The 23,174-nt window shown below is 45.5% G+C and overlaps 1 protein-coding gene across 1 annotated transcript in view; it reads right to left on the bottom strand.

The window, feature by feature from the left end:
• Positions 1–574: 574 nt before the first annotated feature.
• Positions 575–23,174, bottom strand: part of LOC104405604 (anaphase-promoting complex subunit 1-like) — a 33,259-nt gene continuing 10,659 nt past the window's right edge. Inside the window, 30 exon segments of the mRNA XM_010014351.1 lie at positions 575–690; positions 1,531–1,665; positions 2,126–2,324; positions 2,655–2,750; positions 3,288–3,374; positions 3,735–3,873; positions 5,999–6,066; positions 6,502–6,579; positions 7,393–7,510; positions 8,016–8,102; positions 8,520–8,713; positions 9,009–9,062; positions 9,152–9,242; positions 9,473–9,549; positions 10,283–10,357; positions 10,944–11,022; positions 11,175–11,257; positions 11,399–11,533; positions 11,686–11,777; positions 12,874–13,108; positions 13,963–14,234; positions 15,031–15,149; positions 16,329–16,555; positions 19,295–19,473; positions 19,602–19,672; positions 19,764–19,800; positions 19,907–19,985; positions 21,596–21,744; positions 22,643–22,734; positions 23,088–23,174. The exon segment at positions 23,088–23,174 is cut by the window's right edge and continues 29 nt beyond it. Of these exon segments, the coding sequence (XP_010012653.1) occupies positions 575–690; positions 1,531–1,665; positions 2,126–2,324; positions 2,655–2,750; positions 3,288–3,374; positions 3,735–3,873; positions 5,999–6,066; positions 6,502–6,579; positions 7,393–7,510; positions 8,016–8,102; positions 8,520–8,713; positions 9,009–9,062; positions 9,152–9,242; positions 9,473–9,549; positions 10,283–10,357; positions 10,944–11,022; positions 11,175–11,257; positions 11,399–11,533; positions 11,686–11,777; positions 12,874–13,108; positions 13,963–14,234; positions 15,031–15,149; positions 16,329–16,555; positions 19,295–19,473; positions 19,602–19,672; positions 19,764–19,800; positions 19,907–19,985; positions 21,596–21,744; positions 22,643–22,734; positions 23,088–23,174 (3,550 nt within the window).

Here is a 23,174-nt window from a genome sequence, read left to right as displayed (position 1 = left end):
TTGTCCAAAGCCCCTCTCCAGGTCTCCTGGAGCCCCTTTAGGCCCTGGAGCTGCTCTAAGGTGTCCCCTTCAGGAGCCTTCTCTTCTCCAGCTGCCCCAGCCCAGCTCTCTCAGCCTGGCTCCAGAGCAGAGCTGCTCCAGCCCTCGCAGCAGCTCCGGGGCCTCCTCTGGCCTCGCTCCAGCAGCTCCACGTCCCTCCTGTGCAAGAGCCTCCTGAGCTGCCTCTCTCCTGCAATCTACAGCACCTCGTGGAGGCGGATTAAGATAAATGTCAAGCAAACTAGTTATAACAACAAGGAAATTGTTCCATTCCCAGCCAAGGGCTGTTCAGACCCCACCACAAAAAGACAGATTTGTAAACACTCCTTAGTTACAAAAGTAAATTTATTATTAGTTCACTTTTACAATTTCTTTTTAATTCATTGTAACAATTTATAAATAACTCCTGGTCACAGTCACCACATCCAGGGACAGGTTTGAAGTTGATGTAGTTTGAGAAGCTACAAAAATCAAGTACATGTTACCTGCATGGTATTGAAAAGCACTGACCAGACAGAGCTCTGACCTCCTGTAACTACAGCACCATGGCCTGTGGGTTTCTGAGGAGCAGAGGAGCCAGCCTCAGTAGTGCACGGACTGGCATATTTAACTGCTTGAACTTCAGAAGCAGCTCAGAGAAGTTTGTGCTTCCTGAAGAGAAGAAAGAAAGAAGGAAAATGAGCATGTATAGGTGGAATGTCCGATAAAAGGAGTGTCACGGAGGGAGAGCAAACAGCATTCAGGTGTCTCTGGAGAGGTGCTCACTGCCGTTCATTTTGTTGCAACACTGGTTAAAAAGTAAGTTTTTACAGTAGAATGTTAAGAAATACCAAATTCCACTAATGTGTCGGGAATCACAGAATAGAGCCATGTAACAGGCAGAGAGGGCACAGAAAAGCAGCATTTCCACGAAGGTCTTTTGACGTGAGCTGACACCCAAGCACCCAACTGGAGAACATTCAAGATGAGACACCCTGTACCCTCAGGGTGGCACTGCCTGCACAGGGCTCCAGCTGGGGGCTGTGGCCTGCAGGAATCAAAGTGCAGCTGCACTGCTTTCACAAGCTGACAAGCCTTAGGCAAGCAGAGGACTGGTGTATCCCCAGCTGGGGCTGACAGGCAGCGAGAGAAAAAGCTGCCAAGTGAAAAGGTCCAGGATTTCCCTGAATCCCAGATCAGGATGGAAACCCAGAAGAGCTGGTGATCACTCTGAATAGGTGCTTATAGGCAAGATTTAAGGACATTCAGGATACGGCCAGCCCAACAAAAAGAACGCTTTCCCCCATCACAGCTCCTTTTACCTGGTCCTGCTGCCTGCAAGAACATCCTTACCTGGAGGTCAGGAAAAAGCTGAGGCTTTTTGTATCTAGGCTAATTCTGGCTTCTTTAGTCCTGCATAAAGTTTGTACCTTTCCTGTCCAGACTCAAGACAATTAAAGACTAAACATCAGTGGTCCAGCTTTCAGAGGAACCCTGTCACCCCAGTCTTACCTTCCAAGCCACCAGCGGCCAGCTGGCCTGGCGTGGGGACCGAGTGGTAGATGAGGAAGCAAGCCAGCATGCTGAGCTGAGACTCCTCCGTGGGCTGCCCACTGAGGTAGGAATGCAGAGACACATCCCCTCCAGCTGTAACACACAACATGTCCTGGTAAAATCGAGGGAGCAGAAAGGCAAGACAACAGTATTGCCACACAAAAAGCCAGCTGAAAAGAGTCTCCATCTCCCCACAAAAGGTGGGCTAAGGGTTTGTTTGCAAACCTTCCTCCTTCTGCCATGGCCACCTTGCTCTCTGCTGTGGTCACCCCTTGCTTTTGCTCCTAGAAAAATCTCCCAGTGTGGTACTAGGAAAGCTTTTTCTCTGGGAAGCAAAACCTTCCATGTTAACTAAACCTGCCACCAATACAGACAATGTTTCACACCAAATGCACTAAACTGAAACCAAGTTGGTTTATGCTGACACACAAGTGCCTTCCCTTCAGTTACCAGTTTTCAGTAGTTTTGAGGCAAAAGCCAACCCTGATCAGCAAGAAGATAAGAACACCAAATGGCAACCATGGCTGTCAGATTGAAGTTTTCTTCTCTATACCTTGAAGCCACTGGTCCAATGTATTATCTATGGTGCACTTCATCACGGGCAGAAATTCAGAGTTCATGAAGAGTCCTCGGTTGGGATTCCTGCTCATCCTCTCCTGGTGGCTTCTGGAGCTGAAGAACTCCAACACCAGCTTTATCTGCCACAGCTCAAACGTCTCAGACATTTCTTTTCGTTCTAATCTCCTCACAGCCTAGCAGAGGGGAAACAAAAAGTGACTGAGAGCGTGACGAGGAGGAGGGAAGCAATACTGCTGAGTGCTGCCATAGACATGAAGTAAATGAATCCTCCAACCCCTCCTTGCCAAGGGCCACCCTCCTGAGCACCTACTGAGAAGCTGCCAGCTAATGCTTCCTGTGCGATTTCAGTTCTCATTACTTTAGACTATGTTCCAGTTTGCTTTTAAAATCTCTGTCAGCTCACTGATATCTCCCCTTCTTCCTTTCTGTCCTCTAGAAAAGCACGTGCAAAACCAACACTCTTTGCCTAAGTGTAGCTTTAAGAAAGCAAGAGTTTACTCCACCTGATCTATGGCTATGTACGTGGGCAGCATCTCTGGATTTTCTTGGGTAACACACTCGTAAAGAATTGAAGAGAAAAGATCCAGGATTTCCTGTTTCTGATAAAAGACACATGTTTAACACAAAGCACATGCCAGCGACACTTGATTTCAGGTTCTTGCTTTGCTCACATTTCCTTCCATTAAAGTTAACCCATGCACTGACACTGCATCAATGAGTGGCAGCTGACAAGTTTACACAGCTCACTTTGATGCTTGGGCTCATTAAAACGAGGATTAAAGTAGTTGTATTTCACTCTCTCAAGTTGTTTAGTGCAAAGAAATACAGTGCAAAACACCCTAACCCTTCCCCAGTGACTTCACCCAAATACTTCAAGACACTGAACAGGTTTTTCAGTATTTGTTAAACACATTCTGCATGAACACAACTGGAGGATATAATTAGCAGCAACTGTGATATAAAAAATGCCAGCAAGAAGTATTGTTTTACACCTTCGTGTTACAAAACATCCCTTAGAATATTCCCATCCCCACAACCTGACGGACTGAATTCTGTTCCTCAGTTTAACAGAGGTTTTCCCCATCTGTTATTCCTGCAAGCAAGAAACCATGCTGGTCCACATGGAGGCACCATACCTGGCCCATGTTCACAGTTGGTTTGCAGAAGTAATCAGCAAATGAAAACAGAGCAGGATCAGAGGTGAAAGCTGAAATTGCTTCTGGCTGAAAAACAGATTAAAACATGTCTTTTGGGTTTACTGCACAAATGTAGTAGCAATTTATACCCAATCCTTCCTTCCCCAGTACACAAGTAACAAGACTGGAACCTACATAAGGCACACTGTGGGCAAACTGTGTCCAATGCTTCTGTGTGCCCACAGCAAACATCCATTCTCAGCTCAAGCTCATCACATGCTCTGCAAAAGCCACCACACTTCCCTCAAGCAAAGCAAGTAACGTCTTACTCATAACCATGTGGCAGAGCCAAGTGCTGGAAATAAAGAACACAGCAGGAGCTGGTGTGCCTGCCTCAGCCTTCCCAGAGGCAGCATTCCCGGCAGGAAAGGAGTTTGGGAACAATACCTTGAACGCCCGAGCTTCCGAGTTGCGGTGAGTGACAGTCTGTGCCAGGAGGCTGCGCCAGCCCATCGGGTCCTCCTTGTAGGAGAGCTGCCCTGCTCTCAGCTTCACGTACAGGACACCACCCTTGGAGAGGATTGATCTGCAACAGCAGCAGTGCTTGCTTTAAATCAGTACACATACACAGTGAAGGAAATGTGACCTCCAACAGTTTAGGAGCAATAATATAGAATCATAGAACCCCAGACTGGTTTGGGTTGAAGGGACCTTAAAAGCTCCTCCAGCTCCAACCCCTGCCCCGGGCAGGGACACCTTCCACTAGAGCAGGTTGCTCCAAGCCCCTGTGTCCAACCTGGCCTTGAGCACTGCCAGGGATGGGGCAGCCACAGCTTCTCGGGGCACCCTGTGCCAGCGCCTCAGCACCCTCACAGGGAAGAGCTTCTGCCTCAGAGCTCATCTCAGTCTCCCCTCTGGCACATTAAAGCCATTCCCCTTGTCCTGTCCCTACATCCCTTGTCCAAAGCCCCTCTCCAGGTTTCCTGGAGCCCCTTTAGGCCCTGGAGCTGCTCTAAGGTGTCCCCTTCAGGAGCCTTCTCTTCTCCAGCTGCCCCAGCCCAGCTCTCTCAGCCTGGCTCCAGAGCAGAGCTGCTCCAGCCCTCGCAGCAGCTCCGTGGCCTCCTCTGGACTCGCTCCAACAGCTCTACGTCCCTCTTGTGTTGGGAAACTCTCAAGAGGCCAATATCCCCATACAGGCTTTATCCTGATTATTTAAACCCTGTCTCAGTCATGTATACACAGAAAACTTGGTATCTGCAGGGCAGGCTGCCATCAAACAGTGATGTGATGACAGGCAACGGTGATGAAGAAGGGAATGAGCCCTATGAATATAAGGAATATAACTTCCTGAAGCCATTGCAGGTTCTTGTTAGACTCTCTTAGGATGAGCTCCCAGCACCAAGGAAAACCATGCAAGTTGGTACCCACAGGTGCTGTGATGGACCTTTCTTCATTAAAACCCAAAGCAATAACCCAGAAAACCAGAAACCCAACAAGCCCTGCTATTCCTGGCCAAGCCTATGAACAGAAGTATGCAGCAGCTCGAAGTTACACTCTTGCACAGCAGCTGCATGTTTACCTCATTTGGAGTATCAGTTGCACCATGAACTTTAGTCACTGGGCATCCTTAAAATAACCTGTCTGTATTGAAACTGCTTAACGTAATATAGAGCAATTCATAGGTACTAAGATAGGGAAAACTATTTCTCACACGTGTTTATCTCCAAACCACGGCCAGTCAGGTCCCTACTGCTCTAAAGGGCTGAGGACAAGATGTCATATGAGAGCCGAGAGATTCAAAGCAGCTGGAGACCCAGAGAATAGGTAAGTCCCCAAAGCAGCAAGTTCTTCAGTCACCTCTGCTGGTTTCTGCTGTGGCAGCACAGGAAGGCTCTTCTGGACAAACAAGCACTCAAGTGTGGTAACGTGAAGCCAGGAGAACAAGGCTGGCTTCTGCCAGCTCTGGTGCAGCAGATGAATCCATATGTGCCTCCTCATCTGATGGAATTTGCACTCCACATCAATCCTGCTTCTTATCTTTAAAGGCAGGGCCCAGAGGTGCGGCATTGTGGTGCCTAATTTAATCTCAATAGTGGTGCTTGAATGAACTAGAAAAGCCATGTTATTGATGAAAGATGCAGCTGGCTTCTCAGCACTACTCACAGCAACAAGTTATGCTGTAGGCTGTTGGGGGCAAAGATGAGAATGATGTACCCACAGATAGTGTATTCCGGTAAGACTTCTGTTTTTCAGTTGCCACACATTTGAACAGAGAGGTTGAAAGCAGCAGCAGCACTTTGTATACTTCACGTGAGAAAAGCAGGGCTTCACAAAGCAGTAACAGTTACTGAACTGTAACAACAGTCTGGGAAACATGACATCACATCAACTCAAAACTAAACTAAAAGCATGAGTTGAAGAGGGTTTCTGGTCCTGCTCAATCCCAATAGCTGCGGTTTCTACTATCAGGTTTTCCCCTGCTCTGTTTTTGCATGAGTTATTCACATCAACAGGTGAAACCAGCTACGCAGTTTCTTTCTTCACCCTAAAGTGCTGTCAAATGCACAACAGTGAAGCCATCAAAACCAGACTTCTTTCTGAACTGTAGGTGTTACGAGTACAGGAGGCTTTAAAGAAGAATTAGAAACTATTACTACACGGTCGTTAGTCAGTTAAGTATTGTAGTATAACGTGTCATAAAGAATACTTACTTCAGATGATTTGTTCCCTTGCTGAGATCTATTAGTAATTCCCAGTACCGTGGTCCCTTCACTCTGATCTGTCAATGGAAGCGTTGCTGTTACTACACATAACCAGAATCATGAATTTAAAGAGTTTTCTACACAAGCCTACAGTCCTTCTTCAGCCCTTACAAGAGCATGTGCCCTTTTGAAGTGCTGCCCACCCAGAAAGCTCAGAAGAAAGAGCACCTAGTTTTGCTATCCTGCAGTGAAGCTTGCTGGCACAGGGAATTCCCTGCTACAATAGGTCTTGAAAGCACTATGACAAAGCCCAAAGAGAAGCATGTGGTATGATTAAACACATGCTCTACAGTCACAGACTTGTCTTTGGAGCCATCACTATGGGACAGTATTGCCCAGAGTCCGGCTATGGCTGGACAGGGAATCAGGAAAGGTCACTCAATCTCTGTCCTTGCATTGTTTGTGACAAAGTGGGTGATTAAATTCTTCATTAAAAGGGAGACTTCCTTTACCTGCTTCAGTAAGTGAAGCTCTGGAAGGAGTGTGGGTGCCATCAGTTCCTCGGTGGCTTCTGCATACCACTGTGTGCCCTTCAAAACACCACCAGTGTTCACACGTTAGTAAAGCTCATTTTTGTGTGAGAAGAAAGAAAACTTTCATCTCATTTTTAACAACTTCATCGGCAGATTCAGCCAGTTTCTGTTCCTGAGTTCTGAGTAAACACATGACTTAGCATTACCTTTATGTCAGGAAACAAATACCTAAACTAAAGGTATTTCTCACCAATGTATCAACACAACATTGTGCAAGTCGAGCACACTTCAACTGAAATCTGAAGGTTTGAGTAATAAACTATGTCCTGAACATGCAGAACTCTGCAGAACCACAAGGGATCCATATTGCACCTCTTCTCCCAGAATCCCCTTCTTTAGTCCCTTTATGAGCATCATCTGCCTCACAAAACAGATCCTACAGAAAGGAGTCCTTCCCAAAAGACACATCATGCAAGCACCAACGATAAATGCCAAGTTGCCCATTTCAGCAGAATTAGGAGACGACTTTTCAAACCAGAGATGGTTCCAACCACCTGTGTGCCTTTGAAAGCCCTTCCTCTTCAGAAAGAGGATACTGGGTCAGTCACTGCACAACTGACTGTTTGAAGACTTTGTGGTGCCTTCTCCTTGTCCTGTGTTCTGCTCTCCAGGTGACATCAAAGCACATACAAGGTGTGAGGGGGCTGAGCACAACCCTTCTATTATTTGCATAGTTTGGCTCCTCTCCACCACAACTTGAAAACAAACCCGACTGCTGGCCACAACAATGAGAAGAGCATGCTTTTGGTAGAGAGCCTTCAGTTGTCTCCCACACCTTCTCAAAGGCCCTCACTCCTCCAGACACTTCACCTTATATGTAACCTCTATCAGTGCATAACAAGGAGTGTTTGAATCCACATCAACGGGCGTTAAGAGCCTCGGTTCTGCTGCCAGCACGTAGAGGTGACGCAGAGCCTGAAGGTGGTACCTGTGTGTGGGAATAAGGAATTCAGCACTGTGCAGAACAGGCAGGGAATAATCCCCAACCACCAACTACACACAGCTCAATAACCAAATCCAGCTGTTGGTTAAACTAAAGGCAATCTGGAGTAATGCAGTAGGTTTTGTATTTTTCTAACGTGTTAGCGAACAGAACAGGGCTTAATGAGTTGTAACTAAAACTGACTGAGAGTCACAAATGGACAGATCTTGCATGAAAAATCTTTTCAGCTGAGCAAACTGGGACAGTCAAGTCACAGGAGCGCAGCTTAGACCCTCAGGAAACCTGCTTGCTGCTCCTCACTGCTCAAAAGATCACCACTATCACCTTGTATCTTCACTTATTTCTTCTAGTTTCCACTTCTGTTTTTGTTTAAACCTCCAAATATTAATTTCCAGAGCACGTAGGTACAAATCCTAGATCACTTGCCTCTAGGTAACAGCTCTGTAAGATGACTGAGCTGCAGGAAACATGAACCCTTGCAAACCCTTACCGATTGTCCGTGCTGTGAACCGGGAAGTGCGGGTACAGAGCACAGAGGAGAGCAGCAATGGAGGAGTTGGAAGTGCTCAGTGAGTATCTGCAGAACAACATTTACCCATTAGTTTCTGTGCTAACAAACACTGGCCAGAGGTGTTCAAAGTATTTTGGTGTCCCAGGGAAGGACAGTAGTAAGTGCATAGAGGCAAAGCATTTACAAGTGTGTTCCTACAGGAGTCAAAATAACCGTGTAGTGGTAGGAAATAAACACAAGCCAGAAACATTCCTGTGGCATTTAAGTGATGCAGTATCTAGAAGACAACAGGACTTTCATTTGTAATAGAAGATGGTTGGACTTGATGATCTTAAAGTTCTTTTCCAACCTAGTCGATTCTGTGATTCTATGTCTTTATGCATCCAGATATTATCAGAAGAAAATCAAGTGAAGTGCCCACTGCTAAAGCTTTTGCAGGAGAGGCGAAAGATAAAACCCTTCTCTTTGGCAATGGGAAGTTACCTTCCTCCTCCCAGAAAGAGCAGCCCCAAAGCCATGTGGTGAGCCAGGTGGAACCCATAGTTCATCTCTCCACCCGTCTTCTTGTGCATGAAGCGGCAGAGCTGAAGGACCTTCAGGTTTCCAGAGCCAGCCATCACCATTGCAAGAGCCAGCAGCAGGACACTCAAGCATGTTTCTAGGTTATAGTGACCTGTCTTCAAGCAGAAAAGGGAGAGCATTATTACATTTCTGTGGTCAAACACACACTTCTGGTTGGCTTCATACACTGGTTTCTACCCCAGAGTTCAAAACCCACATTCCACAGAGAAAGGGAGAGCAGAGATCAGCAAAGCCCTTAAAAATGATTCACAGCCCTGACACATTCTATAGTAATACTGAGCAGTAAAAAGGATGAGCTTGTTTCCATTAAGGTTTTGGTGAGGGTTATCAAAGTGCATTACACAGCAAACCCTCCCCCTTTTCACTGAGAGAAAGCTAGAAAGAACTTACTATTGAAGCTGTTGGTGCTGACAAACACTTGAGGAAATCTGTTGCATATTTGTACTGGAAACAAGAGAAATGCATATTAAATATAGACATAAAAGATAAGTTATAGCTCTGTGGAAAGTGAAGGGAAAAATGAACCCTCTTACCAAGCACTTAAATGCTGCCAAATTTTCTGACCCAGCAAATCGAAATCCCAGTGACAAACACGCTCCAGCAATGATGTAGACATGAGCTTGCCTAAGAAACAACACAAACAGGAAATGACTCTGCTTCTCTTGTCCTCATCTGAATACACATCCCAAGCTCCTTCAGAAGCAGAAAAAGAGGAAAAAAACTGAAGAGACAGACTTATCCTTTAGAGGAAACAGAGTAAAATCCCCTAAATAACAAGGGAGAGGGGGTTTCATGCTGCTGTCTCTGTAGAGTTCAGCTGCACTTTGCAGAACAACTTTTTCCATGTTACTTACGCCAGAGTTTCTAAACTCAGGTCTTCAGATGAAGGCAGCTCTGTTGCCTGAAGAGATATACTGTTCTCTCTTATGATCTGCGAAAAGAGATAGAAAAGTTAATCTAGAGAAAGTGATTAACTAACTGAATCTGGGCATCAAGGGTTCATAAGTGATACAAAGCAGGCCTGTTTCACAGGCATATAAAGATGTTTGGGTTTTCTTCCCCACACATGCTATTGCTCCATTGTGCTTCTGATCTAAAGGGACACCTTCCAATGCTCCTGGATCTGGTCCCTTAAAGATTTGTAAAACAATGGCAAGATCCGTGTCAGCAGCACAATGCTATGTATGTACTCAGGAAGAGAGAAAACAGACCATGATGAGACCTCAAGATGCCACATAGACCATGAGCATCTTGTATTTCTAATAGATATTGATCTAATTTGGTCTTTAAAATTCCATACAACACATTTTGGAGCATCAGTGCTGAAAAAGTTACTCCTAATGCTCAACTGAAACCTTGAAGCAATGCTGCACCTCTCTTCTTGCTTGGTCAATTGAAGTTTAAACCCTTTCTCTCCCTGGAACCATTCTGTGTCTTCAACAGTTACATCCCTCCTCCATCCTCTCCTTTCTAGGACGATGGGATGGGGCTCCCCAGTGCTCCCATCATTATCCAGGAAATCCATTGCAACACTCATCTCTGCCATGCGAACACAATGAATGTACATTTTCCAGTGCAGCTCATGTGACTATGGAGGTGTTCACATGCAGAACAACCCAATGAGATGTAAAAGTGGGAATGAAACATGAAATGTAAATACCTACTTGAGGCACGTTGCTATTAACCCACTTGGAGTTGGGCAAGATGTCATCCCACAGAATCAGGCATCGAGCCAAGGTCTAAAAAGAAAGCCAAAGGCATAAGGAAGATAAAAAAGCTACACAAACATCAGTGGTGTTTTTTAATGCACTGATTGCACCCACAAACAGACAGTCCAGGCACCCATCAGCAGCTTTTCACTGTTTCTCAGCCTTCCTAGCAGAAATGACAAAGGAGCTTTTATTCTAAGAGATACAAATTCTGCTTGCAGAAAAAGCACCACAGAACAAATCCTGTATCATAAAGTCTCTATCTTTAGGTGGCAAACTGAGATGAAAATTCCCTATGGACATAGATGCTGAGGCCTAACTTACATTTTATCTGTGAAATTAATTAATAATTAATGGGAAAAGCAATAAAAACTTACCTAAACATTTAACATTCTACATAAAATGCATCATTCAAATCATTCCTCAATATATTCTGTCTCTAGTGCTGCATGACAAGCAGCTTACTACAAACTGACAGTGAAGGTATGAGCTTGGCTGGCAAGCAACAGGGTACCAGCTATCAAAAGGATTCTGGATGTGGCTGGATTGAAACCCCAAGTAATAGAGTTTTTGTATCATTAAGTAGACTGAGAAATGAAACAGAAGAAAACCTTACCCTCAATAAAAGGAACTCTGGTTTTACAAAGTCCAGTAAATACATGGTGTCTGGTGCTTGAAGCCAGTCAGCAATGGATCTGCAGAGCACAGTAAAGGAGTTGGGTTTCCACATCATGCTTCAGCAGCTCACAAAACTGAGTGAGCCTCACCAAGCAGAGCCAACACGACAGCAGGTTAAACTGCTGCCCCAGCTTACTGCCACATGTCTGAGCAATTCCAAGGTTCACACCTGTTGTTAGTCTTTAGGTAGATCATAGCAAGGGCAAGTGTGGCACCAGGACAAGTAACATCCACATTTATGGTGTCTCCCTCCTGTGAAAACACAACACATGCTTTCAGAGCATCATTGCACTGATGTGTGTACACAGTCACAGTCACTTCGTGCAGAATCACACCTCTCAGACTTCTACCTACTGCAGTCTTCAGCTTAAACATGCAAAACCCAACACATACCTTGATTTGATAACTGGGAGACTTGTGCTTCTCTCTGTGCTTTCCTGCCTGGAATCTCCTGTGACCCCCAACCATGTACTGGTAAAGCTGCTCAGGAACATTGAGGTCTGACATGCCTATCAGATTGCTTCCATGCTAAGGGATGAAGAGAAGAATTAATATGGAAGTGCCTTCCTAGATGAGTGTAAAAATTGCTTTGGAAGTCAAGGATGGAACAGCTCTTATCACCCCACCTCAATATGTAATGATTCTTCTACTAACTGCAGTTGCAAGTGAGAGGCACTTACCCCCAGGCAAACCATGCCTAAGGCCAGCCCAGATGCAAGGGAATAGGACTCTCTGTCTGTGCAGTACTCCATTTCTGGCCCAGGGGGACGTCCTGGAGAACACAAACCACTGAAATTCATCTTTCAAAATTCCAAAAGTAATAGTTATATGTAACCACAAAGGCACAATGTAGAGGAATTAAGCTCTATATTCCTGATGAAATGAGGAAAAAAATATCTGTCCCTTCTCAATAAAGTCAGCAAAGTTCTCAGTGGAATTACAAGTAACTGTCACTTAACCCACCTATCACCAAATGGCAAACCCCTCCAGAAGCAGTACGAGTTGCTGCTATGTCTAGCTGCTGCTAGAAAAGATTGCACAGATTAAATGACTAGAAATATAACAATTCCAACCTTAGATTTAGCCCACTCTTTATTTAATAGACCATACAGTCTCTTCTAACTAAAGTCACATATAAACACGATTAAGAGCTTAACTTACAAATAAACTCATAAAAACTATGCACAGAATGAGGACTCAGATCAGATTTACTGTTCAGAATCAACTTTTAAAGACTACTGTTTAGAAAGCCTTAAGCAAAATTCAGAACAGGAGAACTTAGGACATGATGGCTGTACTTCCACCACCCCAGTGAGCCAGAAGGACTTGTCTTTGCAAGAGGAAAGCATTTTTACCCCACCCAGTGCCTTCACCTCTGGTTTCTACAGTGGCAGCCACCTCATGGACAGACATGAGAAACAACAAATGTCTGGGGAGCATCAGATGCATTGGGTACACAGTGTGCACTGGATCTGCTCAAAAGCTGCAGCGGGTCAAGATCTCTGCAGACATGCCATCTGGGACAGCAGGAATGTGTAATTACACATCTCCTTTTACCAAGTAGCTGGCAACCCCAGACCAGCTCTGATCAGACAAGATTTCCAGATGGAAAAAGTATCCAAGTCCAGCAATGATGCTGCCACGTTTCTTCTACTAAATTCAATGGTTGTTCTACGCTAGACAAGCACATGGTTCACAATAACCTCTGTTCCTCTGAAAACAGAAGATAAAGTTTGGAAAATGAGAGGTGAATACTGGGGTGGGAGATGCACAGTTAAAATGCTCATGCCCCTGATGCACTGTGCAGGTCATTCCCATGTTGTGAGTCTCCCAGTGCCCTTCCCATTTCTTCCAGTGTCAGCACGTACCTATTTCAGCCAGCAGAACCTCAGCTGTGTGCCTGTGAGCAGTGCCCTGATACACAAGGCCTATTCCTATGACAGCAGCCACCTGCACGTTGTGGGGGACATCCAGCTCTGTGGAGGTTGGTGGCAGCAGGGCAGGTATGTGGATGCTCAGGAGGCGCGTAATGGCCATATCCATTGTGCCCAACTTGGCAGCCGACACACCAAGCAACAGTCCAATGCTTGTCATCTCATGGCCCTGAGAAAGGAAACAGAGCAACAGCCAGAGATTAGAAGTGTTCAGCAAAGGAGAAACACTCATCCCAGTGTCTCATTCACCTATTCCAATGAGGTGTGCACAATGTGAGGTGAAGGAGGGGATCCTGCCCCTCTGCTGTGCTCTGGTGAGATCCCACTTGCAGCACTGGGTGCACTTCTGGTGTCCTCAACATAAGGACATGGAGCTGTTGGAGCAAGTCCAGAGGAGGCCACAAGGATGATCAGGGGCTGGTACCATAAATGTATATTGTGTCAATGTAAGGGAATCATGATCTAACCTGTCTGAAATCAGTAGGTTCTGGGATAAAGCCAAAATCAATCATGGTTTCTCTTATGAAGAGTCATCAGGGACTGTAGCAATAGGACAAGGGGTGATGGGTTCAAACTAAAACAGAGGAAGTTCAGGTTAGATACAAGGCAGAAGATCTTCCCTTTGAAGGTGCTGAGGTGCTGGCACATGGTGCCCAGGGAAGCTGTGGCTGCCCCATCCCTGGCAGTGTTCCAGGCCAGGTTGGACACAGGGGCTTGGAGCAACCTGCTCTAGTGGAAGGTGTCCCTGCCCGGGGCAGGGGGTTGGAACTGGGTGAGCTTTAAGCTCCCTTCAACACAAACCAGTCTGGGATTCTGTGATTTAGTGCAAAACTGCTGCAAATCTTTCAAACAGAAATGAAGTCCTGTGCTACTGACGCTGATGAAACAACTCCCTTATCCTCCTGCACCAGGAATCTTCCAACTCAGTGTTTCAAAGCCATCTGTTGACTTTTCTTTCTTGTTTTCTTTAAAGAATTCAAGTCCTACAGGTATTTCTCTGTTGTTGCGGAAGGAAGGGCTCACCTTAGTTAAGTAGTCGTGTATGTTGAGCGTGGCAAGCTTTGTGAGATGCCCATTGAGCCCCAGAGCCATGAGGAAGCCAGCGTACTCATTTGCTAGTTCAGCGATTTTGGGCTTGTTGTAGACAATCCAAGCAGAGTCTATCTGTGAGGCAGGTGCTATCTTCAGGCCAGCAGCCACCCCGTTGTGGAAGCTGGCCCAGCAGGCCATGTTAGGAGGCACATCAATGTTCCCACTGTTCAGGTCCACAGTGGTGTTCCTCGGAGGAGCACGGCCTGCCGGTGAGAGAACCAGTAACACACTCAGATGAAGCCAAACTGCTCCCAAAACAGCTTTCAGCTTCAGGAGGGTGACAAGTGAGTGAACACTGACAGCATGTGAGGTACCAGTTCTGATCCGAGAGAGCCTCAGCACCTTCAGGCATGTCAGGAGACAGAAGCTCAGCACAGCAAGTAAACCACCAACGTGGAGTAATGTAATGGTTACGTTATTACTGGGGTAATGGTTGGAATTGGTGATCTTAAAGGTCTTTTCCACCCTGGCAGATTCTATGATTCTATGACTTTGCAGTATCTGTGTCCTGTATGACCCTAACACTGACCAGCTGCTTCACTTCTCTCTGCTTCTCAGAATGTACCTGATATAACATCTCAGTGTTTGAAAGTAACACTGGCCTTGACCATTCCAGGAGAAGAAACTAGAAGGTGGCAGATTCAAAACCAAGAAGAGTTACTTCTTCACTAAAAGCTCACTTAAGCTACGAAATTCTTTGTAGAAACATACTACAAAAATTACAAGAGGTTCAGAAAGAAATGGGATAAACTCAATCACATTCTGTTAAATAATGAACTTCTCTGGGAGAAAACTGGTGAGGCCCGGGAACAGGCTGCCCAAGCAAGTTGTCAGTGCCCCATCCCTGGCAGTGTTCAAGGCCAGGTTGGACACAGGGGCTTGGAGCAACCTGCTCTAGAGGAAGGTGTCCCTGCCTGTGGCAGGGGGTGGAGCTGGAGGCGCTTTAAGCTCCCTCCCACCACAACCCACTCCATGATTCTACACCACTGACCAACATACCCGTTAGATTCAGCTTCGGGATGGGCAGCTGCTCAGTTGGAACAGGATGGTATGAGAACAAAGTGAACATCCCTCGTCCAACAGGCAGGGCCATGGTTCGCTGGCAGAGCTGCAACAACCTGTTGGGGAGATGAAAGCAAGACCAAGCCAACTGCTTAATATGGAAAATTTTCCATAGACGTGATATAAAATGAACCTGTGGATGACAGGCACTGGACAGACCATTCTTCTTCCTGGCTAGATAACATTATCTTTCCTTTTTCAGCAGGCCAAACTTTTGAACCAAATCTTTACTCCTTACAAGATAAATCTCAAAGCTGTACTTGAGCTGACATCATGTTGAAACTTGCCACTATCTTCCCCTTAAAGATAGATGCTGGTTAAATAAATCTATGCCAGAGAGAGTTCAGCAGCCATCTCAGAAACAGGGTGAAAGGAGAAAGCAAACCAAGCTGATTGCTGTGTGGGCTCCTGCTATGACTGGTCATCACATCTTGTAACAACCTGTGTACTGAATTAATGATGTGCTTCCAAGAATGCCGACCACAGGTCTCTGTGATTTACTCTGGAAACACTTTCTAGACTCGTTAGATTACTCAGCTTGTAGCTTGATGCATTCCTTTAGTTTCCTACTTCTGCAGGGTGCTCTGCTTTTGTTTTGTTAAAGAAGATACTTTTAACATCCCCAAAATAAGTGAATAAAGAAGGAGGATGGGGATAATTGTAAAGCTACTGGGTACAAAATGGCTCCAACAGGAGGCTTCAACAAAGACAGGGATGGGACAGTGGATTTGCTTTCTGTAGAATAAATTAGGTCCCCTGACCCAAGGCTTGCTAAGACCCAAGATGAGCCCTGAGAAAGGGCTTTCCAGTTTTAGGCAGGGGATGGATGAGGCTTTGCTCTCTATAGAGGCATTTTCTGTACAGTGTAGACTCTGCTTATATTTCATCCTTTTTAAGTGAGGAAAAGATGACACAAATCTGCCTTCAAACCCTGAGGTCAACATTCTGTTTGGGCTTCAAACTAAGAGTCCTTCCCATATCCTGCTCCAATCCCAAGAGTCTTCCAACTCAAATACAGCAGAGTTTTGATGCAGACTGAGCTTCGAAGACCCAGGTTCTGGAATCAAGCCCTCTCCTCTGTGTCCTTCACTCAGGACTGCCTTCTTTAATGTTCAGTTCAGACTAAGCTATATTGCACTGTGTGATTTGACACAACTTTAAGCCAACAGCAATACTCACATCATTTCTCACCCGAGTGAAATACTAACAAGACAGAAGTAGAGAGAGTTCTTTACCTGTTTTCTTTCTCTTCTATGTATTCATGGTCACTGGCTTCTGGCATCTGCACTACATTGACACGCACAGGACGGGCGCTCTGCAGGAGCCTGCGCACTTCCTGCACTCTCAAATCCTCACTCCAGATCAGGGACATCACCTCCTCATTCATGTCGTTCATGCCATCCTCATCCTCTTCTGATTCAGTTCCAGAGGGAATGTCCGAGGACAGCACTGGGCCAACAGACTGCAAGGAAAGAGGAAGGGAAGAAGTTGTTGCTGGTAGTGCACATGGATGTTGGTAACTGTCAGAGAGCCAGCAAATACCAGCACCACGACCTGAACACACTCAGCACAGGTACCTGCATTGGGATGGGGCTGTAAGTACAATGGGCATTGATTTAGAATTTCTGAGCATTGTAGTAAGTATTTTTGCACATCTACATGATATAAGTAACTATCAAGACAGCAGATGACATCTCAAGTGTTTTGCTACAAGATGTAGCTGTTGAGCAAGGACTGACAAGCGAGAGCTTGCAGAGGTGACATAGCAAATAGTTCTCTCTCTTTCTACACTATTTCTTGTTTCAGAGCAGTGGTAGTTAAGGGCTTTCCCCTCCTGCCTACACAGTTATTAGCTATGATGGTTATGAAAGCATTTTGATGTGTATTAAACAGAGGTTAAACTCCAGACACAGTCCCACGGTGACAAACTGCTTTTAGAAGTGCCAGTACCTACTGACCCCCAACTTGTTCTGTTCATTCTGTTCAGAAACCTGTCATTTTATTAATCATTGATGTTTTCATGAATCAGAGCTTTAATTGTTATTTCCTCCTGCAACAACCTTGGGAAAACCAAGCCTCCTATTAAAATAAAGTCATCCTGCCTGGCAGTGAATTCCAAATGCTCGTTGCTGTTGGCCAAGCTGGGTTTCACCACAGTACCAGATTGGTTTTGAACCTCCACACCAGAGCTACATGGCCAGAAAAATTCTGAAGCACTTTGTAGCTGAGAAGCACTGTGGAAAGGCCCTTTTTCTATGCAAGATTTACAAAATCCTTGTTTAAGACTCTGACCTCCAGGTTGGAAAAGACCTTTAAGATCAAGTCCAACACTATTTATTCACCTCACCAAGCGACACACAGGACAACAACAGTGTAAGTGAGGATGCAACAGGGGGCTGGAATTGGATGATCTGAAGGTCCTTTCCAACCCAAACCAGCCTATGATTCATTATAATTTGAGAGTTCTGCAGAAACAAGCTTTCCTGCAGAATATAGTTTCCTTATGGTCTAACAAAATAATCTGGACATTGACCCTAAGGGAAGTCAGTATATTGCTCTTTCTTTTCCATCTGTCACAGATGGGAGATTAATGAGAAAAACCACAAAGCAAGCACTGAGAAATACTGGAATGATAAAACTGGGAACAAACCCCACACCCCTCTCCCTACACTGGTCATTTTTCCTATTCTGTACCTCACAATTCCAGCAAGAGGAAAAGATACAGAATCCCACAGACCAAATCAAACCCAGCTCTTCCTAAGGCTCACTGACACATGACACCAGAGCACAAGTAAATGAAGAGCTGATGAATGAAACCCCATTTCTTCTGATAAATACCCCCCAGATCTCAACAGAGAACTGCACCACCCATAGAGGCAGCGTCCGTTCTGAAACAGGAAACTCCACCCTGCCCTCCTGAGAAATGACAAACAATTTGGTGTTTGAAGCTCATTTTCTCCTTTTAAGGTAACAGACATTCGAGGCATTGTTATAAAGTAAGTGATAAAATCAATTTATCACCATTTGCAGATTCAGTACTGTTACAGCTGGGCAAAACCTCAGCAGCACAAACCAAAATGGGGTTTTAATGGGTGGTGGGACACAGATTTGAACATGGAGCTCCTTTACTTTCTGCTCAATGGATTAACTTTTCAATGGGTAGTTAGTCATGAAGCCTCTGATATAAAGAATTGGCATAATTTTAATATCACTTCCAAACCTAAGACAGCAGCAAGGATCTTGACCAAGATGTACTTGGGACTACAAATCCCTCCTCTTGACTATAGGCTACAGAGAATTTGCTACTATTAAAGTGGTTTTATGCGTGCCACCAGCCAGCTTTCAGTGTCCTCAACACTTCAGTGAGCTACAACTCTGAGATTCCAGTGATTCCCACCATCAGTAGAAAAATGTTTAAGAGAAAAACACCACGGTTTTTTTCCATTTTACTTCAGGATCCATATAACTAAACCCTTTCTGAGGAGAAATACGAAAAGTATGCTTCAGAAAGCAATCAGTTTCTTCCAGAGGAGTGGGAGATGCCAACCCAAGAAGGAGCCAGACTGATAAATACCCACTTCGGACAAGAGGAAATGGCCTCAAGCTGCTCCAGGGGAGGTTTAGGTGGAGCTGAGGAACAATTCCTTGCCCAGAGGGTGCTCAGGCATTGGAACAGGCTGCCCAGGGCAGGGCTGGAGTCGCTGTCCCTCCAAGTGTTCACAGCCCCGGTAGCCGAGGCCTCAGCGCCAGGGGTTAGTGGTGGCCTTGGCACTGCTGGGGACGGTTGGACTGGATGAGCTGAAAGGGCTTTTCCAACCTGGTTGGTTCTGTGATTCCCTGGGCTTTGCTGTTTTGTCTCTGGACGGAGTACCAAAACCTCTCTAACATCTCTCAAAGGCACAGCCATTTTGCAGGGGAGGAGAAGGACTTACCGAGGCAATCAAACAGCTCTGTAGGCAAAGCTTTTGAGCATCATGTCTAAATGAAGTTGAAAATCTGGTTTACATTGGCAGTTTCCACAGCTATGCATGTGGCCTTCCTGTGCCGGATGCTGGTTTTATACTGAAACCCTCCCATGTGCGTAAGCATTGCCCTCAACCTTGAATCTGCACCTTCTGATGCCCTGAGCATCCCCAGATGGTGGGGAACAGTGCTCTGCCCACAGCCCAGCGTTGTGAAATCCCCTGATGCCCATACTCACAGATTTACCCTTCTGCAGGTTCCCTTCACACGCCTGTTTGGACAGATCCTGGCGCCCGATCAAGAGACAAACAGCTTCAGGCCAGTCTGAGGCAGGCTGCTCTCTGCAGTAATATATTGCATCTCTGATGGGAAGAGCTACCCCAAAGGGGAGAGACTCCAGATCTCTTAAGGTGAAACCTTAAGAATAACAAGGAAAAAAAAAGCTTTTATCAAAAGTAGATAAAGTGTATTATTTCATATTGTGCAAGCACAAGGCTATTCCTTTTGATTGTACCATTCTGCACAATGATAAAAGCTGCTCTTACCAACGTTAGTCATCCAAATAACTAACTTCTCAGCCAGGCTGGAAACAGATGTGCTGTGTCTGAAACTGCAACTGTGAAATAAAGGAGAAGCTAATGAAAGCAAGTCCAAAAGTCAGCAGAAAGTCAAAACTTCAAGAGCTTAAAAACTAAAAAGCCTCATACCTATTGTCATCCTGTTCTATTTGCTGCTTTCGTTGGCCTAGGAAAGACAAGGCCACATTAATTCCACATCCCCCAAGCAAAAGGGCAGCACATAACAAGCACAAGACACCAGGAGATAGTATCATGGCTCAAAGCATCATTACCTGATGTAATCTTGTACAAATAATGGGAGGCTTCATTAGACACAGCGCTCTCATCCCCAAGTATATACAGAGCCACACTCTGGATAGGAAAGAGACATCGTAATACAGTCACTTAGTGTCCAAACAGGCAGAAGATCACTGCAGTAACTCACACAGAGGGATGGGTGTGTTGTGAAAACACTGTTAGTAAAGGGAGACTGAAACAACTGAACAAGTCAACTTTTATACTTTAGATTTTTATCTTGGAGTTTGGAAAAAACACATCCTGGAGCAATCAGCTGGATGTTCCCTGATGATTGTTTCAAAAGTAGAAAGATCTTCTAAAGAGAAAAACCTGCTCCTGGTCATCTTTCCCATGGTTCTCACACTTCATCTAATTTCTCTTGCAACACACATCATCTACAGACACCATTTTTCACTCTGTTTCCTCCACATCTTGAATATTGGCTACTTTGTGAAGGCTTCGAGAGAGAGGTTGCTCCCCACTCAAAGCAGGGTCCACTTCAGCTACCAGGGCAGCAAAATCAAAGCACTTCAGACAGCCTCAGTGCTGCTGCTTCAACCCTCCACACTCTGAAGCAGAGGACAGGCTGACTCCTGGCAGCTCCCGTGAGAGACTCTGCAACTCATCTTGGACACCTGGTGAGAGCAGAGTCAGGGATGTTTTTCCTCTTCAGGCACCTCAGGCTCAACACCTCAGCTCCAAACCCTGTCCTGGCAGGTTTCCTCCACAAATACTTTGTGAACAAGCGAGGGAGGCTGCCCAGGAGATAACATCAGCACTTGTAACTACTCATGCAACTCTATTTATGTTGATACATGCCCAAGAAGCGAGCAGAGAAATTCTCACTCACAAATTACAGTTAACCTGGAGTTACAGTATTACTCTGCACATGCCACTGCTGCAAACCACAAAAAAACATAAGCAGTGAAGCACAGGTTACTCATGAGCTCCCCTTCTCAGCCTCAAATACCTCCTCCCACCTGCTAAACCCCATCCACACCCTTCAGTAGTCATAGAATAGGTAGGGTTGGAAAGGATCTGAAGATCGTCTAGTTCCAACCCCCCTGCCATGGGCAGGGACACCTCACACTAAACCATGTCACCAAAGGGTCTGTCCAACCTAGCCTTGAACACTGCCAGGGTTGGAGCATTCACAAATAATATTTACAAAGAATATTCAAATAATAAAAGCAGGGACTCACAGAGATTTCTTTCTGCTAAATATGTGTTATTTTCCCTGACGAGAGGCTGATTCTGTTTACCATACCCGGGGGATGCTCAAGACAATTTCATGCAGGCAGATGAGTCTTAACATAGAGCAACAACACCGGGAGATGCTTAAGAATGCCCCATCCCTGGCAGTGTTCAAGGCCAGGTTGGACACAGGGGCTTGGAGCAACCTGCTCTAGTGGAAGGGGGCCCTGCCTGGGGCAGGGGTTGGAGCTGGAGGAGCTTTAAGCTCCCTTCAACCCAAACCAGTCTATGATCCTACGATTTTAAGTCTCCAACAGTATGGCTACAGCACAGTTATTGATCACAGGCTCAATACTCCTCCAGCATGGCCCCATTAAACCCTTTGTTGTTTTACCCCCCACTGGGGATGCTCCACTCACAGGAAGCAAACCCTGGCCATAGAGCTGCCACGATGACAGAATAAAACATATCCTTTTTACCAAGGTACATACCAGTACTACCAGTTTGCTCCTCTCACAGATGCCTGGTAAGTAGGGGTAAGGCTGCACTCCTTCTCCCTTCAGACAGGAACTCAGCCACTGAAAGATACTTGGAGGCTCAGCAGAGAAAAATGCGGGATGGTGCATGAAACCTGTTTGGACTGAATCATATGAACAGACATGACACTGAGTTCATGGTGAATGCACAACAACCCTCCACTATTCCCCAAGCAAACCCTAAGGTGCTTCTTTTAACAACAAAAAGACAGTACTTCCCCAAAGGTGAGAGATCACATCCCTCCTGTTAGATGGGAGTTCATAGCTAGACAGTGATGAAAACGTGAGACACCAAACTGTCTCTGAAGAACAAAAATTATCCCAGCCTACAATGAAAAGGAATAATTCCCCGAATCTCACCAGAACAGTCTTGTAATTCAACATTAAACTGCTGAAGTGAGAGGACAACCCACCTATAACCTCTTTGCCTTCCCTGACAACAAACAGGAGTAGCAAATCCTGAGGATTGCCATGAGATTACTTTTTGGGAGTCAGGAGAAACAGTTTCTCTTACATGACTAGCAATGTCAGCTCGTAGGACACTAAACAGGGACGTGGGCAATCTCTGACCTTATTTACACTTTAAGTTGTGTGGGTTCAGCTCTGATTTACTGTTTATGAACGATCACCCAAGAGCCTGCCAGCCCAGCAATACTTTCCATGAGAGGCACATCTCACTGCCAGGGTTTCCCCAGTTGCCTGCTGAGGTTTCTCAGCCAGCCAAGATGACACCACCATTCCCCTCCCAAGCCCTAGTTCTGTGAAGAGCACCAGCTACACTATGCTAATTTCACCCCAGGCTTCTTAGGAGGGTATGAAAAACAAAGGAACAACCTCAGCACCATGAGCACAGCTTTGCATGTTGGGATTAAGTCCTGACCAGGTTTAAAGGGAACACTTACCAAGGTGCTCAGTAGCAAGGACAGTTTGCACATCATCATCGCCACTGCATTTGCACATCATTATCACTGAATATCCAGCTTTGCAAAGCCTTCAACTCACCTTGATCAATTACACAAGTCTGTCTGGAGGTTTTTACAAGGGCTGGATAGTCTCTGTAGTAATAATCTATATAAGCTTCAAGTTTTAAATCCCTAGAATGAGAAAGAGATCAATGACATTAGAGGGGACAAAACCACCCTCCACCTTCTTGAGTTTCTGTGACATCTACTGAGTTATGTGCTGGGCTATCTGCAAGACATGAATGCATGTAACAGCTGTCAGCCTCCAAAGAGACACAGGCTTATTTCAGTCTTGCTTCTCTTTGGCATGACAGATTAGGGGATAGGCCAACCCTTTGAGCACCAAGGTAAGGTTTTAAGATTCTTTTTTTTCGGATCCACGGAAAGCCTGCTCCACTCAGGGCAATTCCCAAATTCCCCATAAAAATAATCATCAAGAGACACTGAATGATATACAAGAGCTGCAGTTTGTCAGCTGGACATACCTGGCCAGCTGAACCAGAAGAACAACAAGTGAACGGATTCCTTCTCCCATTAGACTGTTCAGTTTGAGCTCCTCGTAGATGAGATGA

Source organism: Nestor notabilis, unplaced genomic scaffold (genome assembly GCF_000696875.1).
Source record: "Nestor notabilis isolate BGI_N333 unplaced genomic scaffold, ASM69687v1 scaffold15685, whole genome shotgun sequence".
NCBI classification, from domain to species: Eukaryota; Metazoa; Chordata; class Aves; order Psittaciformes; family Psittacidae; genus Nestor; species Nestor notabilis.
Note: the sequence above shows the minus strand (reverse complement) of the source record. Positions and strands in the feature narration are given on the sequence as shown.